Here is a 23,000-nt window from a genome sequence, read left to right on the forward strand (position 1 = left end):
AGCTGATTAATTTTACACTGGGGAACTCTTCAAAGTCATTTTTCTTTTAAAATTTTGGTAATTTCTGGCAATGCAATTTGTAGACAGCATTTTAAGGGTAAGCAAGCCAAGTGCCCGAGATGAGGTGATTGTGTGAACTCCTTGGTATGGCAAAATTAAACTGTTTGAGAATCATTTACTGTCCTCCACACGAAGGCCATTTGGTCCTAGTCCATCTAGTGGTATTTAGAGATTCATTTACCTGGTTTCCCTTCTCATTGGTGAGTTTACAACGGGGTGACCCTGATAGAAACAGAAATTTACAGCGCAGAAGGAGGCCATTTCGGCCCATCGTGTCCGCGCCGGCTAACAAAGAGCCATACAGCCCTTGGTCAGCAGCCCAAAAGGTTACATATAAACCTATGAACAATGACAGAAAGGCAAAGAGCACCCAGCCCAACCAGTCCACCTCACACAACTGTGACACCCCTTATATAAAACATTCTACACTCCACCCCAACCGAAGCCATGTGATCTCCTGGGAGAAGCAAAAACCAGATAAAAACCCAGGCCAATTTAGGGAGAAAAAATCTGGGAAAATTCTCTCCGACCCATCCAGGCGATCGAAACTAGTCCAGGAGATCACCCTGGCCGTATTCTATTCCCTACAGTACTTACCATTATATCTGCTCCGCCCAAGAAAAGGTCATCCAGTCTAATCCCAATTACCAGCTCTAGGTCCGTAACCCTGCAGGTTACTGCACTTTAAGTGCCCACCCAACCATCTCTTAAAAGTGGTGAGGGTTTCTGCATCCACCGCTCTTCCAGGAAGCGAGTTCCAGATCCCCACAACCTATTGCGTAAAGAAGCCCCCCCTCAAATCCCCTCTAAACCTTCCACCAACCAGCTTAAAACTATGCCCCTCATAATAGACCCCTCCACCAATGGAAATAGACCCTTACTATCCTTACACCTCAATGCCAGACAATTGTGAAGTGATACATTTTGGTGGGAAGAATGAGGCGAGGCAATTTGAACTAAATGGTACAAGTTTAAAGGGGGTGCAGGAAGAGGGCATGCATGTACATAAGTCTTTGAAGAAGCCAGGACAAGTTGTGAAGGCTAAAAAGGCATATGGTATCTTTGGCTTTATTAATAGATGAATAGAGTAGAAAAGGAAGGAAGTTATGGAACAATCACTATCACTAATGAAATAGTACTAGGTAAAATAATGGGACTAAAGGCGGACAAGTCCCCTGGACCTGATGGCTTACATCCTAGGGTCTTAAGAGAAGTGGCTGCAGAGATAGTGGATGTATTGGTTGTAATCTACCAAAATTCTCTGGATTCTGGGGAGGACCCAGAAGATTGGAAAACTGCAAATGTAACTATTTGCCTCCTTTTTTAAACAAAAAGCAGGAAACTATAGAACAGTTAGCCTAACATCTGTCATTGGGAAAATGCTGGAATCTGTTATTAAGGAAGCAGTAGCGGGACATTTGGAAAAGCATGATTTAATCAAGCAGAGTCAGCATGGTTTTATGAAAGGGAAATCAAGTTTGACAAATTTGCTGGAGTTCTTTGAGGATGTAATGAGCAGGGTGGATAAGGAGGAACCAATGGATTTTCAGAAGGCATTCAATAAGGTGCCACATAAGAGGTTACTGCACAAAATAAAAGCTCACGGGGTTGGGGGTAATATATTAGCATGGATAGAGAATTGGCTAACTAACAGAAAACAGGGTCGGGATAAATGGGTAATTTTCCAGTTGGCAAACAGTGACTAATGGGGTGCTGCAGGGATAGTTCCTCAACTATTTACAATTTATATTAATGACTTGGATGAAGGGACCGAGTGTAATGTACCAAGTTTGCTGATGATACAAAGATAGGTGGGAAAACAAATTTTGAAGAGGACACAAATAATCTGCGAAGGGATATATACACGTTAAGTGAGTGGGCAAAAAATTGGCAAATGGAGTATAATGTGGGAAAATGTGAGGTTATCCACTTTGGAAAAAATAATAGAAAAGCAAATTATAATTTAAATGGAGCATGAAACACAAAATTTAGTATGCAGGCATAGCAAGTTATTAGGAAGGCAAATGGAATGTTGGCCTTTATTTCAAGGGGGATAGAGTATAAAAGCAGAGAAGTCCTGCTACAACTGTACAAGGTATTGGTGAGGTCGCACCTGGAGTACTGTGTACAGTTTTGGTTTCCGTATTTAATGAAGGATATACTTGCATTGGAGGCTGTTCAGAGAAGCTTCACTAGGTTGATTCTGGAGATGAGGGGGTTGACTAATGAGGATAGGTTGAGTAGGTAGGGCCTTGGCGTTCAGAAGAATGAGAGGTGATCTTATCGAAACATATAAGGTAATGAGGGGGCTCGACAAGGTGGACGCAGAGAGGATATTTCCACTCATAGGGGAAACTTAAACTAGGGGACACAGTCTTAGAATAAGGGGCCGCCCATTTAAAACTGAGATGAGAAGAAATTTCTTCTCTGAGGGTTGTAAATCTATGGAATTCTCTGCCCCAGAGAGCTGTGGAGGTTGGGTCATTGAATATATTTAAGGCAGAGATCGACAGACGTTTGAGCGATAAGTGAGTAAAGGGTTATGGGGAGCAGGCAGAGAAGTGGAGCTGAGTCTATGATCAGATCAGCCATGATCTTATTGAATGGCAGACCAGGCTCGAGGGGCCAAATGGCCTACTCCTGCTCCTATTTCTTATGTTAAGCTTTTATATAACACTGGTTAGGCCTCAGCTCGAGTATTGTGTTCAATTCTGGGCATCACACTTTAGGAAGGATGTCAAGGCCTTTCAGACGAGATTTACTAAAATGGTATCAGGGATGAGGGACTTCTGTTATGTGTAGAGACTGGAAAAGCTGGGAGCAGAAGGTTAAGAGGAGATTTGGTAGATGTTTTCAAAATCATGAAAGCTTTGATAACAGAAACTGTTTCCAGTGGTAGAAGGGTCAGTAACCAGGGGACACAGATTTAAGGTGATTGACAAAAGACCGGAGTTGACACGTAGAAACATTTTTTTTTTTACACAGCAAATTGTTATGATCTGGAATGCACTGTCTGAAAGGATGTTAGCAGTAGATTCAAGTGTAACATTCAAAAGAGAATTGGATAAATACTTGAAGGGAAAAAAATTACAGTGGTATGGAGAAAGAGCAGGGGAGTGGGATTAATTGGATAGCTCTAACAAAGAGCCCGTACAGGCATGATGGGTCAAATGGCCTCCTTCTGTGCTGTATCATTGTATGATTCTATGATTATAGCAGTGACTACACTTCAAAGTACTTAATTGTCTCTAAAGTGTTTGGGGATGTCGTGTGGTTGCAAAATGCACTATATAAATGCACGTTCCTTCTTTCTTTTACATTACTTTCCCAATGAACAGAGCAAAGCAGGACAAGAGAGCACTAGGTTTCACCTACATTGCAGGGTGCAGGTGCCATAGACTTCAGACACATTGCATGCATGCTCCCCATCATCATCTTGGCATCTTGCTCAATAGAAAGTGATTTAACTGCCTGAATGTTCAGCTTGTTTGTGACCAGAGGTAGCACATTATGCAGATCTGTGCCCTGTTTCCTGGCAGCAGTCATGATTCATTTATCCTGCACTGGACCTCTCTGCTGCCTTTATCTCAATCAGACCATTAGATCACAGGTTAGCTGCTGGGCAACAAGTGGTATTCCCTTCAGACGTGGTTCATGACACCACTCAGAAACCTGGGCATACCTCCAGAGCTGGCACACGAGAGCCATGTCACCACCAGAAACGTCATCAAGAATAGTATTGACATGCTCAAGAAATGCTTCTGCTGCCTGGACAACTCTGACCGTGTTTCCAGATTTGTTGTTGTGTGTTACACATCTTTTCAAAAATGAGGGACCAACCCTTCCCACTAACTTGGGAGAAATAAGGAGGAGGAGGAGGAGGAGGAGGAGCAGGAGATGGAAGAGCAGCATGGAGAGGAAGAAGAGCATGAGCAGAATCAACTGCCAGTGCCCCTGGGTGCTAGAGCTCTTAGAGAGCAACTCATTCAAGAGCATTTCACATGAGCCATCTCTCCAATCGCCAATACACCAACAATCCTGTAATCCTTATCATCACCATCATTACTTCCATCTTCTGATTGCCGTTATTCAATCCAGCCTTAGGAGTCTTTCCCTCACTTCAAATATTAGCACCAACATCAAACCCAGAAAGTAAATAATGCCACAACTCATTTCCACCGGTGTATAATATTTAACAGGAATAATCACCTTTAGACAAACCCTTAGTGCCTGATTTCTGTGCTCATTTACAGATCCTAGTGTTCCTACAAAGAGGTTCCCCGGTGGCTACAACTTGGGAGTTGGAAGGCTGCTGAGCTTCAATTGAGCAAACTTTAGAAGGCCGTGGTGGGCAACCTCGAGTAACTCTGGGCCTCTGCTGCAGCCTGCAGTCTCTCGGCATGGGCCAGGGCAGGCTAGCCCAGTTGGCAGTGTGGCATGAACAAGGACACTGGTGAAGTGGGTGGCAGGCAATCAGGCATGCTGTAATCCTGAGACTGCGCCACAGCACTCCTACGGATCTGCAAGAGAACAGAGTGTGGGAGTGATGTGACGCACTGGATGCCCCCTGGTGTGGGGGGGGGGGGAAGAGAGGCTGGAGAGAGACAGGATTTCTCTCCTCATATTGACAGCCTGGAACAGGGATTCTAATCATGTATCTGAAAGCCTGGCTGCTCGCTGTACATCTTCCAACCATTTTAGATCTTCCCACCTGCAGCCCGAGTGTACCTTCCCTTTAAGAAATGCTGGCTGCCTTTAAGTGGCGTTGGTGAAGCCACATTTCTCCCCCACCACCCCACCCCCATACAAGCTATCCTGCCATCCAGATTTTATTTGTAGTGTTTATGAATGTACACAGTCATAAAACATCAACATATCTTAAAACAGTAGGGTATTGCACAGAAAATAAACCCAAACTGATCGAATCAAATGTACCTGTTCAGTTTGTCTCTACTTTGTATAAATATTGGTGCTGAAATCCCAGCCTTCCCGGGTCCGTACTGAGTGTCTACGGACCCGGGAAGGCATCGCAAAAACCGGTTTTCAGCGCACAATGCGCATGCACTGAAAACCGGCTTTTCCAATCTGTCAAGCTGGAGTTGGATAGATCATTCATATATCGTGAGCGAGGACATTTGCAAGGACAAGATTGCGGTATTTACCCATATTTTGCAATGCAAATGTCCTCAAAATTCTTGCGCCTGATAAAAGCAGGCATATAGCCTATTTTTACAGGCGTAAGAGTTTAAAAACATGCAAAAATATAATTAAATTAAATTTAAAAAACACGTTTTTAAAACCCTGGTTACCACGTTACATTTAGTTTTAACTATAATTCGGTTAAAAAAAGTTCTCTAATATTTATTAACTTTAATTTTAATTAATTTTAATTAAGTGAGGTGTGTTTTTTATTTTATATTATATGTATTTAGTGTGTTGTTTTTTTTTCTCATTAATAGCAATGAGAACCCGTAGATACGGAGTTCTCATTGCTATTAATGAGAAAGCTGTGGAATACTGTACCTGATTGGCTGAGCAGTCACACGTGACCGCACCTTCTGCGTGGAAACCAGGAGGACGGGAGCGTGCTTCGCAGCGCGGGAAGAGAAGGCCTCCCCAACGGAATCCCACGCTCCTCCAAGTAATTTTGTAGAAATGTTTCAGTGTCGGAGGCAATTGCCCGCGGGAAGCCTCCGCCCGCATTTTCAGCCCAATGTTCACTACCTGGAGTTTACTATTTTATTTGCATTTAATTACACATGCACTGAACACAGAGCTTTAATAATGACCTACTTTGTTTACAAGTAATTCTACAATCATTTCAAACTAAACAATTTTCTGTGTTGTTTTTGGCAGCAGAATCTGTACCACAAAGCAGAAATGGCATGACAGAATGCTTGAAAGAGAGCTGAGTTTGAAATTTTACAATGCAAAGACTTCTTCCCACAGTCATAAAGGTTTTGAAACATTGCAGGAATAACTGGAAAAGCTATTGTATCTGGAAGAATATTCCAGCTTGTATTATGCATGTATAATTTTACAAACATTGTGAAAATCTCTAATGCATAGTAATGCCTTAAAACTACAATGTATGATTGATAAAAGGTCACTAGCCAGAAGAACAATAAACAAAAAGCAATTAAAGGAAGGTCTTAGCTAATTTGTAGTTAAAGGAGAAGGTAGCTTACTCTCCCACTTCAGTACTATGAAAATGTGGAAAAGAATTCTCCAAGTTGTCCTAATTTTTACTTTCTGTCACTGAAGAAATCCCATCGTTCTAGAGGGGAGAAATTGGGCTGTGTCATGTTTATTTTTGGACCCTACAAGGTCTAAAGTTCGAAAATAGCGACCACAATGCGCTGCACACTTGCGATGGGAGTGTGGCAGATGCTGGATTTGTAAAGGGGTTTGCACGCATCCACCAAACAACTGCCAAGAGCGTGCAGAGCAGGAAGATTATGACGTCAATCGGTATGCAATGCACAACATTAAACAGCATGAAGGACCCCTCACCAGCAGTACTTAAGGGGTTCATCAAGTACTTACCAGATTATTTCTTCTGGCTGTTAGTGCAATTCTACAAGTTTTGGTCAGATTTTCCATACTTGTCTAAAGTTTCAATAGTCTACAGGGAGTGGTCTGGCTGGTGCTGAAGTACTTTTCTGGTGCCTTAAAGACATGTGCTGAAACCCGTGGCATAGTACACCTTCGTCTTGGAATTGAGCACAACTGGGAGAATGAAGAAAGGCCACACAGAGCAGCACATGCTGCTAGAAGAGAGAGGAGGAGGAGAGGGAGAAGAGCTTTCAGCACACCATATCTGCAGAGGGTGTTTAAGGAGCATTTCTTTTATTTCAACTTCAGCTACGACCAATGCTTGAGACCTCTGCGCTTCACTAAAGAGGTTGTGACTTTAGTGCAACCACAACTCCAATCTCAGAGCAAGGCAAGGACCTCCTCAGGTTCATACACCATGGAGCCATTGCCACTCTCCCAGGGAGGCAACTCAGCAATCCTAGTAATCTGTTGGAGAATAGTGTGCTGGAGTGCTCTGATGCCCTAGAAGCTCTTTTGAACACTGGTATCCAGAGCCATGATGGCAACAGGCAGAGATTGCATAACAGCAACCTGAGCTTCCACTGCAGCACTCAGACTTTGTGCTGCAATGGAAGCTGAGACATCGGCCATCAGATGCTGCATTATGGTTGGTTCCACAGGTGAGCTGATGGAGGTGACAACCTATTCCATGTTGAGCTCTGCTCAAACCCTGTGCCAAGTTGTGCTGGACTCTTCAATGCTCCTTGATATTGAGCGCAGGATTCCAGCAGGGGTCCCAGTGCACCAAGGATTTGGGTGTGTACACCCATCAGGTCTCACCTGTAGCCTGGCCCATCATAGTCAACAGCTGAATCCTCTGCAGCAGAACTAGTGTGCGACCTTCCATCAAGCAAGTTGGCACCTGCGCTATCCTTTCCCCCAACCCTGGCTCCTGCGCACATGTGCCCCATGTCTCCTCATGTGCATATCCCTCCTCTAGCGGGAACGGTAGCATAGTGGTTATGTTACTGGACTAATAATTCAGAGGCGTGGACTAATGAGATGCAAGTTCAAATCCCACCACGGCAGCTGGGGAATTTAAATTGTTAAGTAAATAAATCTGGAATAAATAGCCAGTATCCGTAATGGTGACCATGAAACTATTGGACTGTCATTAAAACCCATCTGGTTCACTAATGTCCTTTAATGAAGGAAATATGCTGTCCTTACCTGGTCTGGCCTATATGTCGTTGACTCTTAACTGCCCTCTGAAATGGATTAGCATGCCAATCAGTTGTAAAAAAACGCTACAAAAAACAATAATAAGAATAAAACCTGACAGACCATCTGGCATTGACCTAGCCACCGGCTTCGGACATGACAACGGCACACCCAGCCCAGTCAACCCGGTAAAGTCCTCCTCACTAACATCTGGGGACTTGTGCCAAAATTGGGAGAGCTGTCTCGCAACCTAATCAAGCAACAGCGTGACATAGTCATACTCACTGAATCATACCTTTCCACTAGCGTCCCAGACTCTTCCATCACCAGAGGTGACGGCACAGTGGTATCCGGGAGGGAGTAGCCCTGGGAGTCCTCAACATTGACTGCGGACCCCATGAAATCTCATGGCTTCAGGTCCAGCATGCGCAAGGAAATATCCTGCTGATTACCACTCACCACCCTCCCTAAGCTGATCAATCAGTACTCCTGCATGTTGAACACCACTTGCAAGAAGCATTGAGAGTAGCAAGGGCACAGAATGTCCTCCAGGTGGGGGACTTCAATGTCCATCAGCAAGTGTGGCTCAGTAGCACCACTACTGACTGAGCTGACCGAGTCCTGAAGGACTTAGCTGCCAGACTGGGCCTGCTGCAGTTGCGGCACGAGGGAAAAATCTACTTGACCTCGTCTGCACAAATCTACCTGTCGTAGATGCACCTGTCCATGACAGCATTGGTAGCAGTGATCAACACATAGTCCTTGTGAAGACAAACTCCCCCCTTTACATTGTGGACACTCTCCATTGTGTTGTGTGACATTACCACCATGCAAAATGGGACAGACTCACAACTGATCTAGCAGCTCAAAACTGGGTATCCATGAGGCACTGTGGGCCATCTGCAGCATCAGAAATGTATTCCACCATAATCTGTAACCTCATAACTTGGTAAATCCCTCACATTACCATTACCATCAAGCCAGGGGACCAACCCTGGTTCAATGATGAGTGCAGAAGAGCATGCCAGGAGCAGCACCAGGCATACCTAAAAATTAGATGCCAACCTGGGGAAGCTGCAACACATGCATGCTAAACAGCAGAAGCAGCATGCTATAGACAGAGCTAAGTGATCCTACAATCAACAAATCAGATCAAAGCATTGCAGTCCTACCACAACCAGTCATGAATGGTGGTGCACAATTAAACAACTAAAGGGAGAAGGAGGCTCCATGAATATCCCCACCCTCAATAATGAAGAGTCCGGCATGTGAGTGAAAAAGACAAGGCTGAAGCAGTTGCAACATAGTCAGCCAGAAGTGCCAAGTCAATGATCCACATTAGCCTCCTCCTGAGATCCCCACCATCACAGAAGCAAGTCTTCAGCCAATTTGAGTCACTCCACGTGATGTCAAGGAGCGGCTGAGCATACTGCATACAGCTATGGGCCGTGACAACATCCCAGCTGTCACGCTAAAGACTTGTGCTCCAGAACGAGCCGCGCCTCTAGCCAAACTGTTCCAGTACAGCTAGAAGACTAGCAACTACCTGACAGTGTGGCGATCTGCACAGAGCGGTATTAAACAGAGAGGTCGAAATTGGGTTTTGTATGCTGCCCATTACCGAGCACGGGAGGCGGATAACGAGCGGCAAATGCCTACCGTCATCGACGCCTTGACCTAAATTGAGTCGGCTCATTGGCAGAGGCGCTAAGAGGCAATGCTGCACTGGCTAATGCCACCAGCATGGTGACATCATCCAGTCTCTGTCGCGACATTTGCTTTCTCCAGCTGCCATACAATTTGGAGAAGAGGGGGAAAGCGGCCATACAGCCAAGAAAAAGTTGTTGTAAAAGAGCGGATCTTGGCTGGAATCACCCAGAAAGGAAGGTAAGTTTTGCTCTTTATTTATTTCAAATTAAAACACAGAACCTCAAAGGTAATTGAGCATAAGGATAAGCAGATTAGAAGGTTAAATGCATGACTCAAAGAGTGATGTGGGAGGCAGGGGTTTTGCTTCATGGGGCAGTGAACCAGTACTGCGGAAAGAGGGAGCTGTTCCGTTGGGACTGGCTCCACTTGAACCAGGCAGAGTGGGTCAAGATGGGAGAGAGAGAGTAACAAAGGTAATAGGGCATCAGTGACGAAGGTGACATCTGGGAAAAATAGAAAAAATTCAAAGCTAAAGGCACTATTATCTGAATGCACGAAACATTCGTAACAAAATAGATGAATGAATAGCATAGATAGAAATTAATAGATTGGATCTAATAATCATAGACATGGTTGCAAAAATATTGCAGGATACTTAACTTTTAGGAGGGATTGGCAAAATGGAAAGGGAGGAGGGGTAGCCCTGATAATAAAGGATGGGATAAAGACAGCAGAGAGAAAGGATCTTAGCTCCGAAAATCAAGAAGTAGAATCAGTTTGGGTGGAGCTAAGAAACAGCAAGGGGCAGAAAACATTAGTGGGAGTTGTTTAAAGGCCCCCAAACAGTAGTTGTAATGTAGGGCAGAGTATAAATCAGGAAATTAGAAGCATGTAACAAGGATAATACATTAATCATGGGAGACTTTAATCTACATATAGACTGAGTAAATCAAATTTGCAGTAATAATGTGCAGAACAAATTCATAGAATGTATACAAGATAGTTTTCTAGATCAATACGTTGAGGAAGCAACAAGGGAACACACTATTTTAGATTGAGTACAAAAGCAAAATATTGCAGATGCTCAAATCTGAAATAAAACAGAAAATGCTGGAAATCTCAGTGGGCAGGCAGCATCTGTGGAGAGAAAAACAGAGTTATTGTTTCAGTTCGACGAACCTTCGAAGGGTTGTTGACCCGAAACGTTAACTCTGTTTTTCTCTCCACAGATGCTGCCTGACCCACTGAGATTTCCAGCATTTTCTGTTTTATTTTAGATCTAATATTGTGCAATAAGTAAGAGTTAATTAATAACCTTGCAGTAAAGGGGCATTTAGGGAAGAGTGACCATAATATGATAGAATTTTTAAATTAAGTTTAAAAGTGATTTAGTTAAAACCGAAACTAGGATCTTAAATCTAAACAAAGCAAACCATGTAGGTATGAGGGGTGGGTTGGTACGGTAGATTGGGAAACAACATTAAAAGGTATGATGGTAGTCAAAGAATTAATACATAATTTACAACAAATATACATTCCTTGAAGGCACAGAAACCCTACAGGAAAAGTGGTCTAAACATGGCTAACAAGAGAAGTTAAGGGTAGTATTAGATCAAAGGAAGAGGCTTATAATGTTGCCAAAAAGAGCAGTAAGCCTGAGGATTGGGAGAATTTTAGAATTCAGCAAAGGAGGACCAAGAAATTGAAAAAGAAAGGGAAAATAGAATGAGAGTAAACTAGCGAAAGACATAAAAACAGACTGTAAAAACTTCTATAGGTATGTAAAAATGAAATGATTAGTGAAAGTAAATGTGGGTCTCTTTTAGGCTGAGACCAGAGAAATAATAATGGGGAATAAGAAAATGGCAGAGAAATTGAACAAATACATTGTATCTGTCTTCACTTTTTGGAAATAGTGGAGAACCAAGGGTCTAGCGAGAATGAGGAACTGAAAGAAATTATTAGTAAAAAAATAGTACTAGAGAAATTAATGGGACTGAAAGCCAATAAATCGCCTGGACCCAATGGTCTACATCCTAGCATTTTGAAAGAGGTGGCTATTGAGATAGTGGATGCATTGGTTGCCTTCTTCCAAAATGTCGTAGATTCGAGAATGCTTCCCGCAGATTGGAAGATAGCAAATGTAACCCCACGATTTAAGAAAGGGGAGAGAAAATGGGGAACTACAGACCAGTTAGCCTGACATCAGTAGTAGGGGAAATGCAAGAATCTATTATTAAGAACATGGTAACAGGGCACTTAGAAAAGAATAATAGGATTGGGCAGAGTCAACACGGCTTTATGAAAGGGAAATCATGTTTGACAAATCTGTTTTTTGAGCAGAATAGGTAAGGGGGAACTAGTGGATGTGGTGTATTTGGATTTTCAGAAGGCATCGATAAGGTGCCACATAAGAGTTATTGAATAAAATTAGGCTTATGGGATGGATTGAGGATCAGTTGATGGACAGAAAACAGAGAGTAGGAATAAACGGGTCAATTTCGGGTTGGCAGGCTGTAACTAGTGGGGTACCACAAGGATCGGTGCTGGGGCCTCAGCTATTCACAATCGATATCAATGATTTGGATGAGGGAACCAAAGGTAATATATTCAAGTTTGCTGATGATACAAAGCGAGGTGCGAATGTAAGTTGTGAGGAGGATGCAAAGAGGCTTCAAGGGGATATAGACAGGCTAAGTGAGTGGACAAGAACATGGCAAATGGAATATAAAGTGGAGAAGTGTGAAGTTATCCACTTTGGTAGGAAAAATAGAAAATCAGAGTATTTTTTAAATGGTGAGATTGGGAAATGTTGGTATTCAAAGAGACCTGGGTGTCTTTGTACACGAATCACCGAATGTTGACATGCAAGTACAACAAGCAACTAAGAAAGCAAATGGTATGTTGGCCTTTATTACAAGAGGATTTGAATATAAGAGTAAAGACATCTTACTGCAATTATATAGGGCCCTGGTAGACCACACCTGGAGTATTGTATACAGGTTTTGTCTCCTTGGGGCCGAAATTCATCAGCCCACCGCCCACTGCTGCTGACTGCCACCCACACCCGTCGACATTACTCCTGAAGATCCGCCCAGTGCCACATTGGATGTGGCCTGGAGCGGGATGGAGCGGGCGGGAGGGGAGAGCCATCGGGACTCGCATGCTGACGTCAGCGGATGGCCAAGTGGCACAGCTAACCTCCCGCCCATCAAGCTCCTAGATTCCTGCGGGCGGGAGTCGGCGGGCCTTGTCGGCAGAACGGGGGTGGACCGCTGGCTGGAGGCTGGTCTGTCCCCGACGGTAAGTCTGAAGAACCTGGAAAAAAGGTCAGTGACGATTTAAAAAACATTTTTCAACAGCATGGGGTCCCCTGAAGGTCTTCGGATAGTTTTTGTATTTTCTATTGGTGATTTTTCTTTTTCAGATCTACGACCCTTCGTGGGCCCAACTCCATCCTCGGCAGCACTTGGGTGGCAAGCGCCTCTGCCACCGAGAATGAGACCTCCCGCTTGCTGTCGCCCAGACTGGCAGCGTACGTCATCCATTTGCCACCCACCGACCTTCGATGAATATCCCACCCAAATTACCATCCGGCAGCACTTTGGGCGGGCGGAGGCTTGATGAAAATCAGCCCCCCTATCTAATGAAGGATATACCTAGAGGGAGTGCAACAAACATTCACCAGACGGATTCCTGGGATGGGGTGATTGTCCTATGTGGAGAGATTGAGTAGACTAGACCTATATACTCTTGACTTTAGAAAAATGAGAGGTGATTTCATTGAAACATACGAAATTCTTACAGGGCTTGACAGGGTAGATGCATCGAGGATGTTTCCCCTGTCTGGGGAGTCTAGAACCAGGGGTCACAGTCTCAGAATAAGTGGTCGGCCATTTAGGACTGTGATGAGGAGAAATTTCTGGTGTCCACCAAGGATCTATCCTTGGCCCCCCCTCCTATTTCTCATGTACGTGCTGCCCCTCAGCAACTTCATCCAAAAAAACACAGCATCAGTTTCCACATGTTCGCTGGCATCACCCAGCTCTACCTCACTACCAGTTCTCTCAACCCCTCCATGGTCTCTAAATTGTCAAACTGCTTGTTCGATATCCAGTTCTGGATGAGCAGAAATTTTCTTCAATTAAATATCTGGAAGACCAAAGCCATTATTTTCAGTCCCCGCCTCAAATTCTATTCTCTAGCCACTGACACCAGCCCTCTCCCGAGCATCTGTCTGAGGCCAAACCAGTTCGCAATCTTGGTGTTATATTTGACCCTGAAATGAGCTTCTGAACACACATCCACTGCATAACTAAGACCGTCTATTTCCACCTCCGTTACATCACCAATCTCCTCCATTGCCTCAGCTCATCTGCTGCTGATACCCTCACCAATAACTTTGTTACCTCTAGACCGGACTATTCCAATGCACATCTTGCTGGCTTCCCACATTCTACCCTACCTAAAATTAAGGTGATCCAAAACACAGCTGCCTGTGCCCTAACTCGCATCAAGTCCCGTTTACTAATCACCCCTATGCTCGTTGACCTACATTGGCTCCCGAGTAAGCAACGCCTCAATTTTTAAATTCTCATCCTAGTCTTCAAATCCCTCCATAGCCTTGCCCCTCCCAATCTCTAATCTCCAGCCCCACAACCCCTCCAGATTTCCACGCTCCTCTAATTCTGCCCTCTTGAGCATCCCTGATTATAATCGCTCAAACATTGGTAGCCGTGCCTTCTGTTGCCTAGGTCCTAAGCTCTGGAATTCCTTCCCGAAAGCTCTCTGCCTCTCTACCTCTCTTTCCTCCTTTAAGATGCTCCTTAAAATGTACCTTTTTGACCAAGCTTTTGTTCATCTGCCCTAATTGCTCCTTATGTGGCTCAGTGTCAAATTTTTCGTCTTATAATACTCCTGTGAAGCGCCTTAGGACATTTAATTATGTTAAAGGCACTATATAAATACAAGTTGTTGTTGTTGTTGCCTCCTGTACATGTGTTTGGGGGCCTCCTGCCCCCCGGCTCCCATTGCAGATACAGGACATTTCTTCTCCACGTCTTCCACCAAGACCTCCAATGCAAAACCTTGGTGTATGTTTTGTACCATGGTCAGCCATTGTCGAATCTTTTAAAAATACTCTCAGCACGTCCAGTAGCCACAAGGCACCTCCCCTTTAAGAGGTGCAGGCTGCCTTCAATCAGTGCTAGGCACTCGCGATTTTGGGCCCCGACTGATGTGTACAGCAAATAAACAGTGCAGAGAGCACTGGCTGCACGTAGCAATCATGGAAATGAGCAGGCAACACCAAATTGACATCTTGCCTGCATTGCAATCAACAGGCGCAGGCTAATCTCGCATCACGATCCCTGCACCAGTTTATGGGGATTATCCAATTTAACCCCCAATGTCTCAACATACTTAGCAAATGTTATCAGTGAGATCCATCAGTGAACAGCTCTGCTAGAAATTCTATAGCTCGGGTGGATACTGATTATAGATTTAGAGATTGGATCCAATCTATAAAACTGAGTTATTGTCCGGTGTTGTAGCTTTTGCTTTCCTTTCCTTATATTGCTTTTGAAGATTAACTGTTCTTCTGGTGAAAATTAAATCATGACCTGTCTTAGATGTAACTTTGCTTGTGTGTGGATCAAGTCCTCTCAGAAATGCAATTCAAGATTTACAGTTAATAAATTTGGAAAAATAACTACATTAATTTAGCCAAAATGGAATGACAATATTATATACAATGGTACTCACTGTCAGACTCAAAGGATATTGAAACTCCCTGATAAATCATCATGCTATAGCAACCCCATCTTGACTTAGCTGGGGACAATTTAACTAACCATAGATCAGACACTGTGGTTTGATGCTAATGTGCCAAAATCCAGAGAACTAAGAGGTCGATGTAACATGCAAATTAAATCAAGGAAACAGAAAAGTGAATAAACTCTTTTAGCAATAATAAATAACCTAATTTGAGCTTCTCCGAGCCTGAAACATAGAAACATAGAAAGTAGGTGCAGGAGTAGGCCATTCGGATCTTCGAGCCTGCACCACCATTCAATAAGATCATGGCTGATCATGCAACTTCAGCACCCCATTCCTCCTTTCTCTCCATACCCCTTGATCCCTTTAGCCATAAGGGCCACATCTAACTCCCTTTTAAATATATCTAACAAACTGGCCTCAACAACTTTCAGTGGTAGAGAATTCCACAGGTTTACAATTCTCTGAGTGAAGAAGTTTCTCCTCATCTCAGTTCTAAATGGCTTACCCCTTATCCTTAGACTGTGACCCCTGGTTCTGGACTTTCCCAACATCAGGAACATTCTTCCTGCATCTAATCTGTCCAATCCCGTCAGAATGTTATATGTTTCTTTGAGATCTCCTCTCATTCTTCTAAATTCCAGTGAATATAAGCCTAGTCGATCCAGTCTTTCTTCATATGTCAGTCCTGCCATCCCGGGAATCAGTCTGGTGAACCTTCGCTGCACTCCCTCTATAGCAAGAATGTCCTTCCTCTGATTAGGAGACCAAAACTGTACACAATACTCAGGGTGTGGTCTCACCAAGGCCCTATACAACTGCAGTAAGACCTCCCTGCTCCTATACTCAAATGCCCTCGCTATGAAGGCCAGTATGCCATTTGCCTTCTTTACTGCCTACTATACCTTCATGTCTACCTTCAATGACTGATGTACCATGACACCCAGGTCTCGTTGCACTAATCTGACACCATTCAGATAATAATCTGCCTTTCTGTTTTTGCCACCAAAGTGGATAACCTCACACTTATCCACATTATGCTGCATCTGCCATGCATTTGCCCATTCACCTAACCTGTCAAAGTCCCCCTGCAGCCTTCTAGCATCCTCCTCGCAGCTGGCACTACCACCCAGCTTAGTATCATCTGCAAACTTGGAGATATTACATTCAATTCCTTTTCCTAAATCATTAATGTATATTGTAAATAGCTGGGGTCCCAGCACTGAACCCTGTCATACCCACTAGTCACTGCCTGCCATTCTGAAAAGGACCCGTTTATTCCTAATCTTTGCTTCCTGTCTGCCAACCAGTTCTCTATCCACGTCAATACATTACGCCCAATACCATGTGCCTTAATTTTGCACACTAATCTCTTGTGTGGGACCTTGTCAAAAATCTTTTGAAAGTCCAAATACACCACATCCACTGGTTCTCCCTTATCCATTCTACTAGTTATAACTCTCAAAAAACTCCAGAAGATTTGTCAAGCATGATTTCCCTTTCATAAATCCATGCTAACTTGGACCGATCCTGTCACTGCTTTCCAAATGTGCTGCTATTTCATCCTTAATAATTGAAGACAACATTTTCCCCACTACCGATGTCAGGCTAACCAGTTTATAAATCCCTGTTTTCTCTCTCCCTCCTTTTTTAAAAAGTGGGGTTACATTAGCTACCCTCCAATCCATAGGAACTGAACCAGAGTCTATAGAATGTTGGAAAATGACCACCAATGCATCCACTATTTCTACGGCCACTTCCTTAATTACTCTGGGATGCAGACTATCAGTCCTCGGGGATTTATTGGCCTTCAGTCCCTTCATTTTCCCTAACACCATTTCCTGACTAATAAGGATTTCCCTCAGTTCCCCCTTCTCGCTAGACCCTCGGTCCCCTAGTATTTTCAGGAGGTTATTTGTGTCTTCCTTAGTGAAGACAGAACCAAAGTATTTGTTCAATTGGTCTGCCATTTCCTTGTTCCCCATTATGAATTCCCCGAACCTGACTGCAAGGAACCTACATTAGTCTTCACTAATCTTTTTCTCTTCACATATCTATCGATCCTTTTGCAGTCAGTTTTTATGTTCCCTGCAAGCTTACTCTCATACTCTATTTTCCCCCTCCTAATTAAACCCTTTGTCCTCCTCTGCTGAATTCTAAATTTCCCCCAGTCCTCAGGTTTTCTGCTTTTTCTAGCCAATTTATATGCCTCTTCCTTGGATTTAACACTTTCCCTAATTTCCCTTGTTAGCCACGGTTGAGCCACCTTCCCTTTTTTATTCTTATGCCACATAGGGATGTACATTTCTTGTAGGTCATCCATGTGATATTTAAATGTCTGCATTGTCTATCCACCGTCAACCCTTTAAGTATCATTCTCCAGTCTATGCTCGCCAATTCACATCTCATACCTTCGAAGTTTCCTTTCTTTAAGTTCAGGACCCTAGTCTCTGAATTAACTGTGTCACTCTCCATCTTAATGAAGAATTCTATCATATTATGGTCACTCTTCCGCAAGGGGCCCCGCACGACCAGATTGCTAATTAATCCTCTCTCGTTACACAAGACCCAGTCTAGGATGGCCTGCTCTCTAGTTGGTTCCTTGACATATTGGTCTAGAAAATCATCCCTTATACACTCCAGGAAATCCTCCTCCATAGTATTGCTACCAGTTTGGTTAGCCCAATCAATATGCAGATTAAAGTCATCCATGATAACAGCTGTACCTTTATTGCATGCTTCCCTAATTTCCTGTTTGATGCCATCCCTAACCTCCCTACAACTGTTTGGTGGTCTGTACACAACTCCCACTAATGTTTTCTGCCCTTTGGTATTTCACAGCTCTATCATATAGATTCCACATCATCCAAGCTAATGTCCTTCCTTACTATTGTGTCAATCCTCTTTAACCAGTAACGCTACCCCACCTCCTTTTCCTTCCTGTCTGTCCTTCCTGAATATTGAATACCCCTGGATGTTGAGTTCCCAGCCTTGGTTACCTTGGAGCCATGTCTTCGTAATCCCAATTACATCATATGCGTTAACAGCTATCTGAACAGTCAATTCACCCACCTTATTACGAACGCTCCTCGCATTCAGACTCAGAGCCTTTAGGCTTGTTTTTTTAACACTCTTTGTCATTTTAGAAATATGTTGCAATGTGACCCTTTTTGATTTTTGCCCTTGATTTCTCTGCCCTCCACTTTTGCTTTTCTCCTTCCTACTTTTTGCTTCTGCCCCCTTTTTATACCATTTTTCATTTCAGCCCAACAAATGGCCACATTCTGATTAACTTAGATTGCAGATCCTAATTTACTCCTCAAACAAACACTTATAAAATTCACCTAGGTCATCTGTTATTTTATTATATGTAAAAAGAACTTTGCTAAATTCAGATTTTCCCTGTTGGATCCCAAAGCTGTATTCCTCAGGAAGTTCTGGACAATGTGCTTTTCCTTTGGCACCTTCAATGAGCTCTACATAAGCCAGCATAAGCAGCTACTGGCCCCTTATAAACCAAATGTGTAGGTTTATCACTATAAATCAGCTCATGGTCAGTAACTGTAAAGGGCATCATGGTCAATTCTGAGAAACTTACAATTATTGTACCTGCATCTTTGATATTCTAGGAACATAGGAAGGCAGCTGTATGGCATTCAGCCACTCAAGCCTGTTCCACCAATCGATTAGATCAGTGCTGACCTGTATCTTAACTCCATCTCTGGTTCTGTAAAATACCCTTGCTTAACAAAAATCAATCTCAATTTTGAAATTTTCAATTGATCTAGCCTCAACAGCATTTTGAAGAGAGTTCCAGATTTCACCAACACTGTGTGTGACGAAGTGCTTCCTGACATCACTCTGAATGGCCTAGCTCTAGTTTTAAGTTTATTCCCCCACCAAAGGAAAAAGTTTCTCTGCATCAAGTCTATTGAATAATTTAATCATCTTAAACCTCTTGGTTAGATTACCGTTTAATCTTATATACACAAAGGAATACAAGCCTAGTTTATGCAACCTTCTCTCATAATTTAACCCTTTTATTCCAAGTATTATTCGATGAATCTGTGGTGCTATCCCTCCAAAGCCAATATATCTTTGCTGAGGTGTGGTACCCAGAACTGAGCACAGTAATCTAAATGGGGTCTAACCAGAGCTTTAAATAACTTAATCATAACTTCCACACCTTTGTATTCCAGCCCCCTTGAGATTAATCCAAGTTTGATAGAGGTGTTCAAAATTATGTACGGTTTTGATGGAGTAAATAAGGAGAAACTGGCAGTGGCAGAAGGGTCGGTAACCAGAGAATACAGATTTATGGTGATTGGCAAAAGAGGCAACATGAGGAAACTTCTTTTTACACAGCGAGTTGCTTTGATCTGGAATACACTGCCTAAAAGGGTAATGGAAGCAAATTCAATGGTAACTTTCAAAATGGAATTGGATAAATACTTGAAGGGAAGAAAATTACAGGGCCAAGGGGAAAGAGCAGGGGAGTGGGACTAATTGGATAACTGTACTAAAGAGTCAGCTCAGGCATGATGGGCCAAATGGCCTCCTTCTGTGTTGTATCATTCTATGATTCTATTATTCCATTAGCCATTTTAATTAGCTTTTATACCTGTCCACTAGTTTTTAGTGAGTTCTGCCCTAAATCTCTCCGTTCCTCTACATTTCCCAGCTTCTCATTATTTAGAAAATACTCTGATCTCTCTTTCTAAGTTTCAAAATGGATGACCTCACCCTTCTCCACATTGAACTCCATCTGCCAGTTTTGCACACTCACTTAATCTATCAAAGTTCCTTTGCAATTCTCTGCTTTCATCTACACTATTTACTGTGCCACTTAGATATACGGCTCTCTATTCCTTTATTCAAGTCATTTATAATTATAGTGAATACTGAGGCCCCAGTACAGATCCCTGGGGGGCACCTCTAGTCACATCGTACCAATTGGAGAACATGCCAATTATTCCTACTCTCTGTCTTCTACCTCCTAACCAATTCCCTACCCATATCAATAGGTTGCTTTCCATTGGATATACACTCTTGTTTTTGAGAACAGTCCCTTATGTGGAACCTTATCAAATGCCTTCTGGAAGTCCATATAAATAACATCCATAGACACTCCCTTATCTGCCACATTAGTTACATCTTCAAAAAATTCAACTCGGTTCATTAGACTTTTACAAATCCATGTTGGCTCTCTCTGATCAGTTCTAACCAAAGACTTTTAAACCAAAGGTCCATCAAAGGTAAAATAATTTTTTGGGGGGAACTGTGCCAAGTGGTCTTCTATCAAAATTCAGAGCAGTACATCAATAAATGAATTACTGCAGTTCATTCAGAAAGATTTAAAATAAAGTAAAATCTTACCTCAATAAACATGTAGAGTGAGAGAAGCATTACGCCAAGGTTATATATTATTAAGTGAATCCTGAGAGAGAATGCAGGTTTTTCCTTCATATACTTTGTTCCCAGCCATATAGTAAATAGGTAGAATAGTGTAAGGAGGAATGTAGGTAAATACGAATCCAGCAAAAGCCATCCTCTAACCCTAGAATCTAAAAATGAAAAAGAAAATCATTTCAAATCTGGATCCCTATGTTTAACAATTGCTATTATATTATATACAAAATATACCGAAAAATGTGCGATGAAAACCTTCGAGTTAGTTCAGAAATTAATATTAATCAAGATGAAAGTAGATTTTGCTTGGTGGGTTGAATCTGCAATTTTGTATTAATTGCATGACCCTTCAATTTGTTAAAATTTGTGTGAATACTTCAAAATCACTACATTAACCCCAGGAACTAGATAAGCAAAGGGATAAAGTCATCAGGAATTCCTGGGGTCGATCTTAAGGTTTGGTGCTCTAAAAGTGGAGCGGGCAGTCAGCCTGCCAATTTCAGAGGCAAAATGATCTTCCCTCCGCTTTAAGGTCAGAAGGGAGGATATTCACTGATGATTGCACAGTGTTCAGTTGCATTTGCAATTTCTCAGATAATGAAGCAGTCCATGCCCACATGCAGCAAGACCTGAACAACATCCAGCCTTAGGCTGATAAGTGGCAAGACTGGGATGTGGCATCACTGGCAAGGCCAGCATTTATTGCCCATTCCTAATTGCCCTTGAGAAGGTGGAGGTGAGTCACTTTATTGAACCGCTGCAGTCAGTATGATGAAGGTAGTCCCACAGTGCTGTAAGATAGGGAGATTCAGGTTTTGGACAGTGACAATGAAGGAACGGCAATATATGTCCAAGTCAGGACTTGGAGGAGAACTTGGAGAAAATGGTGTTCCCACGTGCTTGCTGCCCTTGTCCTCCTAGATAGTAGAGGTCACGGGTTTGGGAGGTGCTGTCCAAGAAGCCTTGGCGAGTTGCTGCAGTGCATCTTGTAGATGGTACACACTGCAGACACGGTGCGCCAATGGTGGAGGGAGTGAATATTTAAGGTGGTGGATAGGATACCAATCAGCCGAGCTGCTTTGTCCTGGTTGGTGTCAAGCTTCTTGAGTGTTGCAGCTGTACTTATCCAAGCAAGTGGTGAATATTCCATCACACTCCTGATTTGTGCCTTGTAGATGGTGGAAAGGCTTTGGGGAGTCAAGAGGTGATTCACTCGCTCCAGAATACCCAGCCTCTGACCTCTTTAGTACAGTATTTATGTGGTTCAGTTAAGTTTCTGGTCACTGGTGATCCCCAGGATGTTGATGGTGGGCGATTTGATGATGGTAATGCCATAGAATGTCATGGGGAGGTGGTTAGACTTTCTCTTGTTGGAGATATTCATTGCCTAGCATTTGTGTGACACGAATGTTACTTGCCAGATATCCAAGCCTGAATGTTGTCCTCGTCTTACTGCATGTGGGCACGGACTGCTTCATTATATGAGGAGTTGCGAATGGAACTTAACACTGTGCAGTCATCAGCAAACATCCTCACTTCTGACCTTATGATGGAAGGTCTTTGATGAAACATCTGAAAATGATGGGCCTAGGACACTGCCCTGAGGAATCCTGCAGCAATGATTGGTGACTGAGATGATTGACCTCCAAAAACAACAACCATCTTCCTTTGTGCTAGGTATGACTCCAGCCAGTGGAGAGTTTTCCTCCTGATTCTCATTGACTTCAATTTTACTCGGGCTCCTTGATTCCCCACTCGGTCAAATGCTGCCTTGATATCAAGGGCAGTCACTCTCACCTCACCTCTGTGAGCATATCGACTCAATGACCTTCTCCAATAAGAGAGAGTCTAACCATTTCCCTTTGACATTCAATGGCATTATAATTGCCGACTCCCCCACCATCAATACCCTGTGGAACACTATTGACCAGGAACTTAACTGGGTCAGCCACATAAATACTGTGGCTACAAGAGAAGGCCAGAGACTGGGTATTCTATGGCAAGTGACTCACCTCCTGACTTCCCAAAGCCTTTCCACCAGCTACAAGGCACAAGTCAGGAGTGTGAGTTGCTTCTACTTGCCTGGATGAGTGCAGCTCCAACAACACTCAAGAAGCTCATTTGATTGGCACCCCATCCACCACTTTAAACATTTACTCCCTCCATCACCAGCGCAATATGTCTGCAGCGTGTACCATCTACAAGATGCACTGCAGCAACTCGTCAAACCTTCTTCGACAGCACCTCCCAAATCCATGACCTCTACCACCTAGAAGGACAACGTGGGAACAACGCCACCTCAAAGTCAGACACTATTCTGACTTGGAAATATATCGCCATTCCTTCAT

The 23,000-nt window shown here is 43.2% G+C and overlaps 1 protein-coding gene across 1 annotated transcript in view; it reads right to left on the reverse strand.

Moving 5' to 3' along the window:
• Positions 1–23,000, reverse strand: part of elovl2 (ELOVL fatty acid elongase 2) — a 185,823-nt gene that overhangs the window by 157,820 nt on the left and 5,003 nt on the right. Inside the window, exon 2 of the mRNA XM_070880178.1 lies at positions 20,620–20,807. Coding sequence (XP_070736279.1) covers positions 20,620–20,807 — 188 coding nt within the window. The remainder of the gene's footprint in view (positions 1–20,619; positions 20,808–23,000) is intronic.

Source organism: Pristiophorus japonicus, chromosome 5, assembly GCF_044704955.1.
Source record: "Pristiophorus japonicus isolate sPriJap1 chromosome 5, sPriJap1.hap1, whole genome shotgun sequence".
In the NCBI taxonomy this organism is placed as follows: domain Eukaryota; kingdom Metazoa; phylum Chordata; class Chondrichthyes; family Pristiophoridae; genus Pristiophorus; species Pristiophorus japonicus.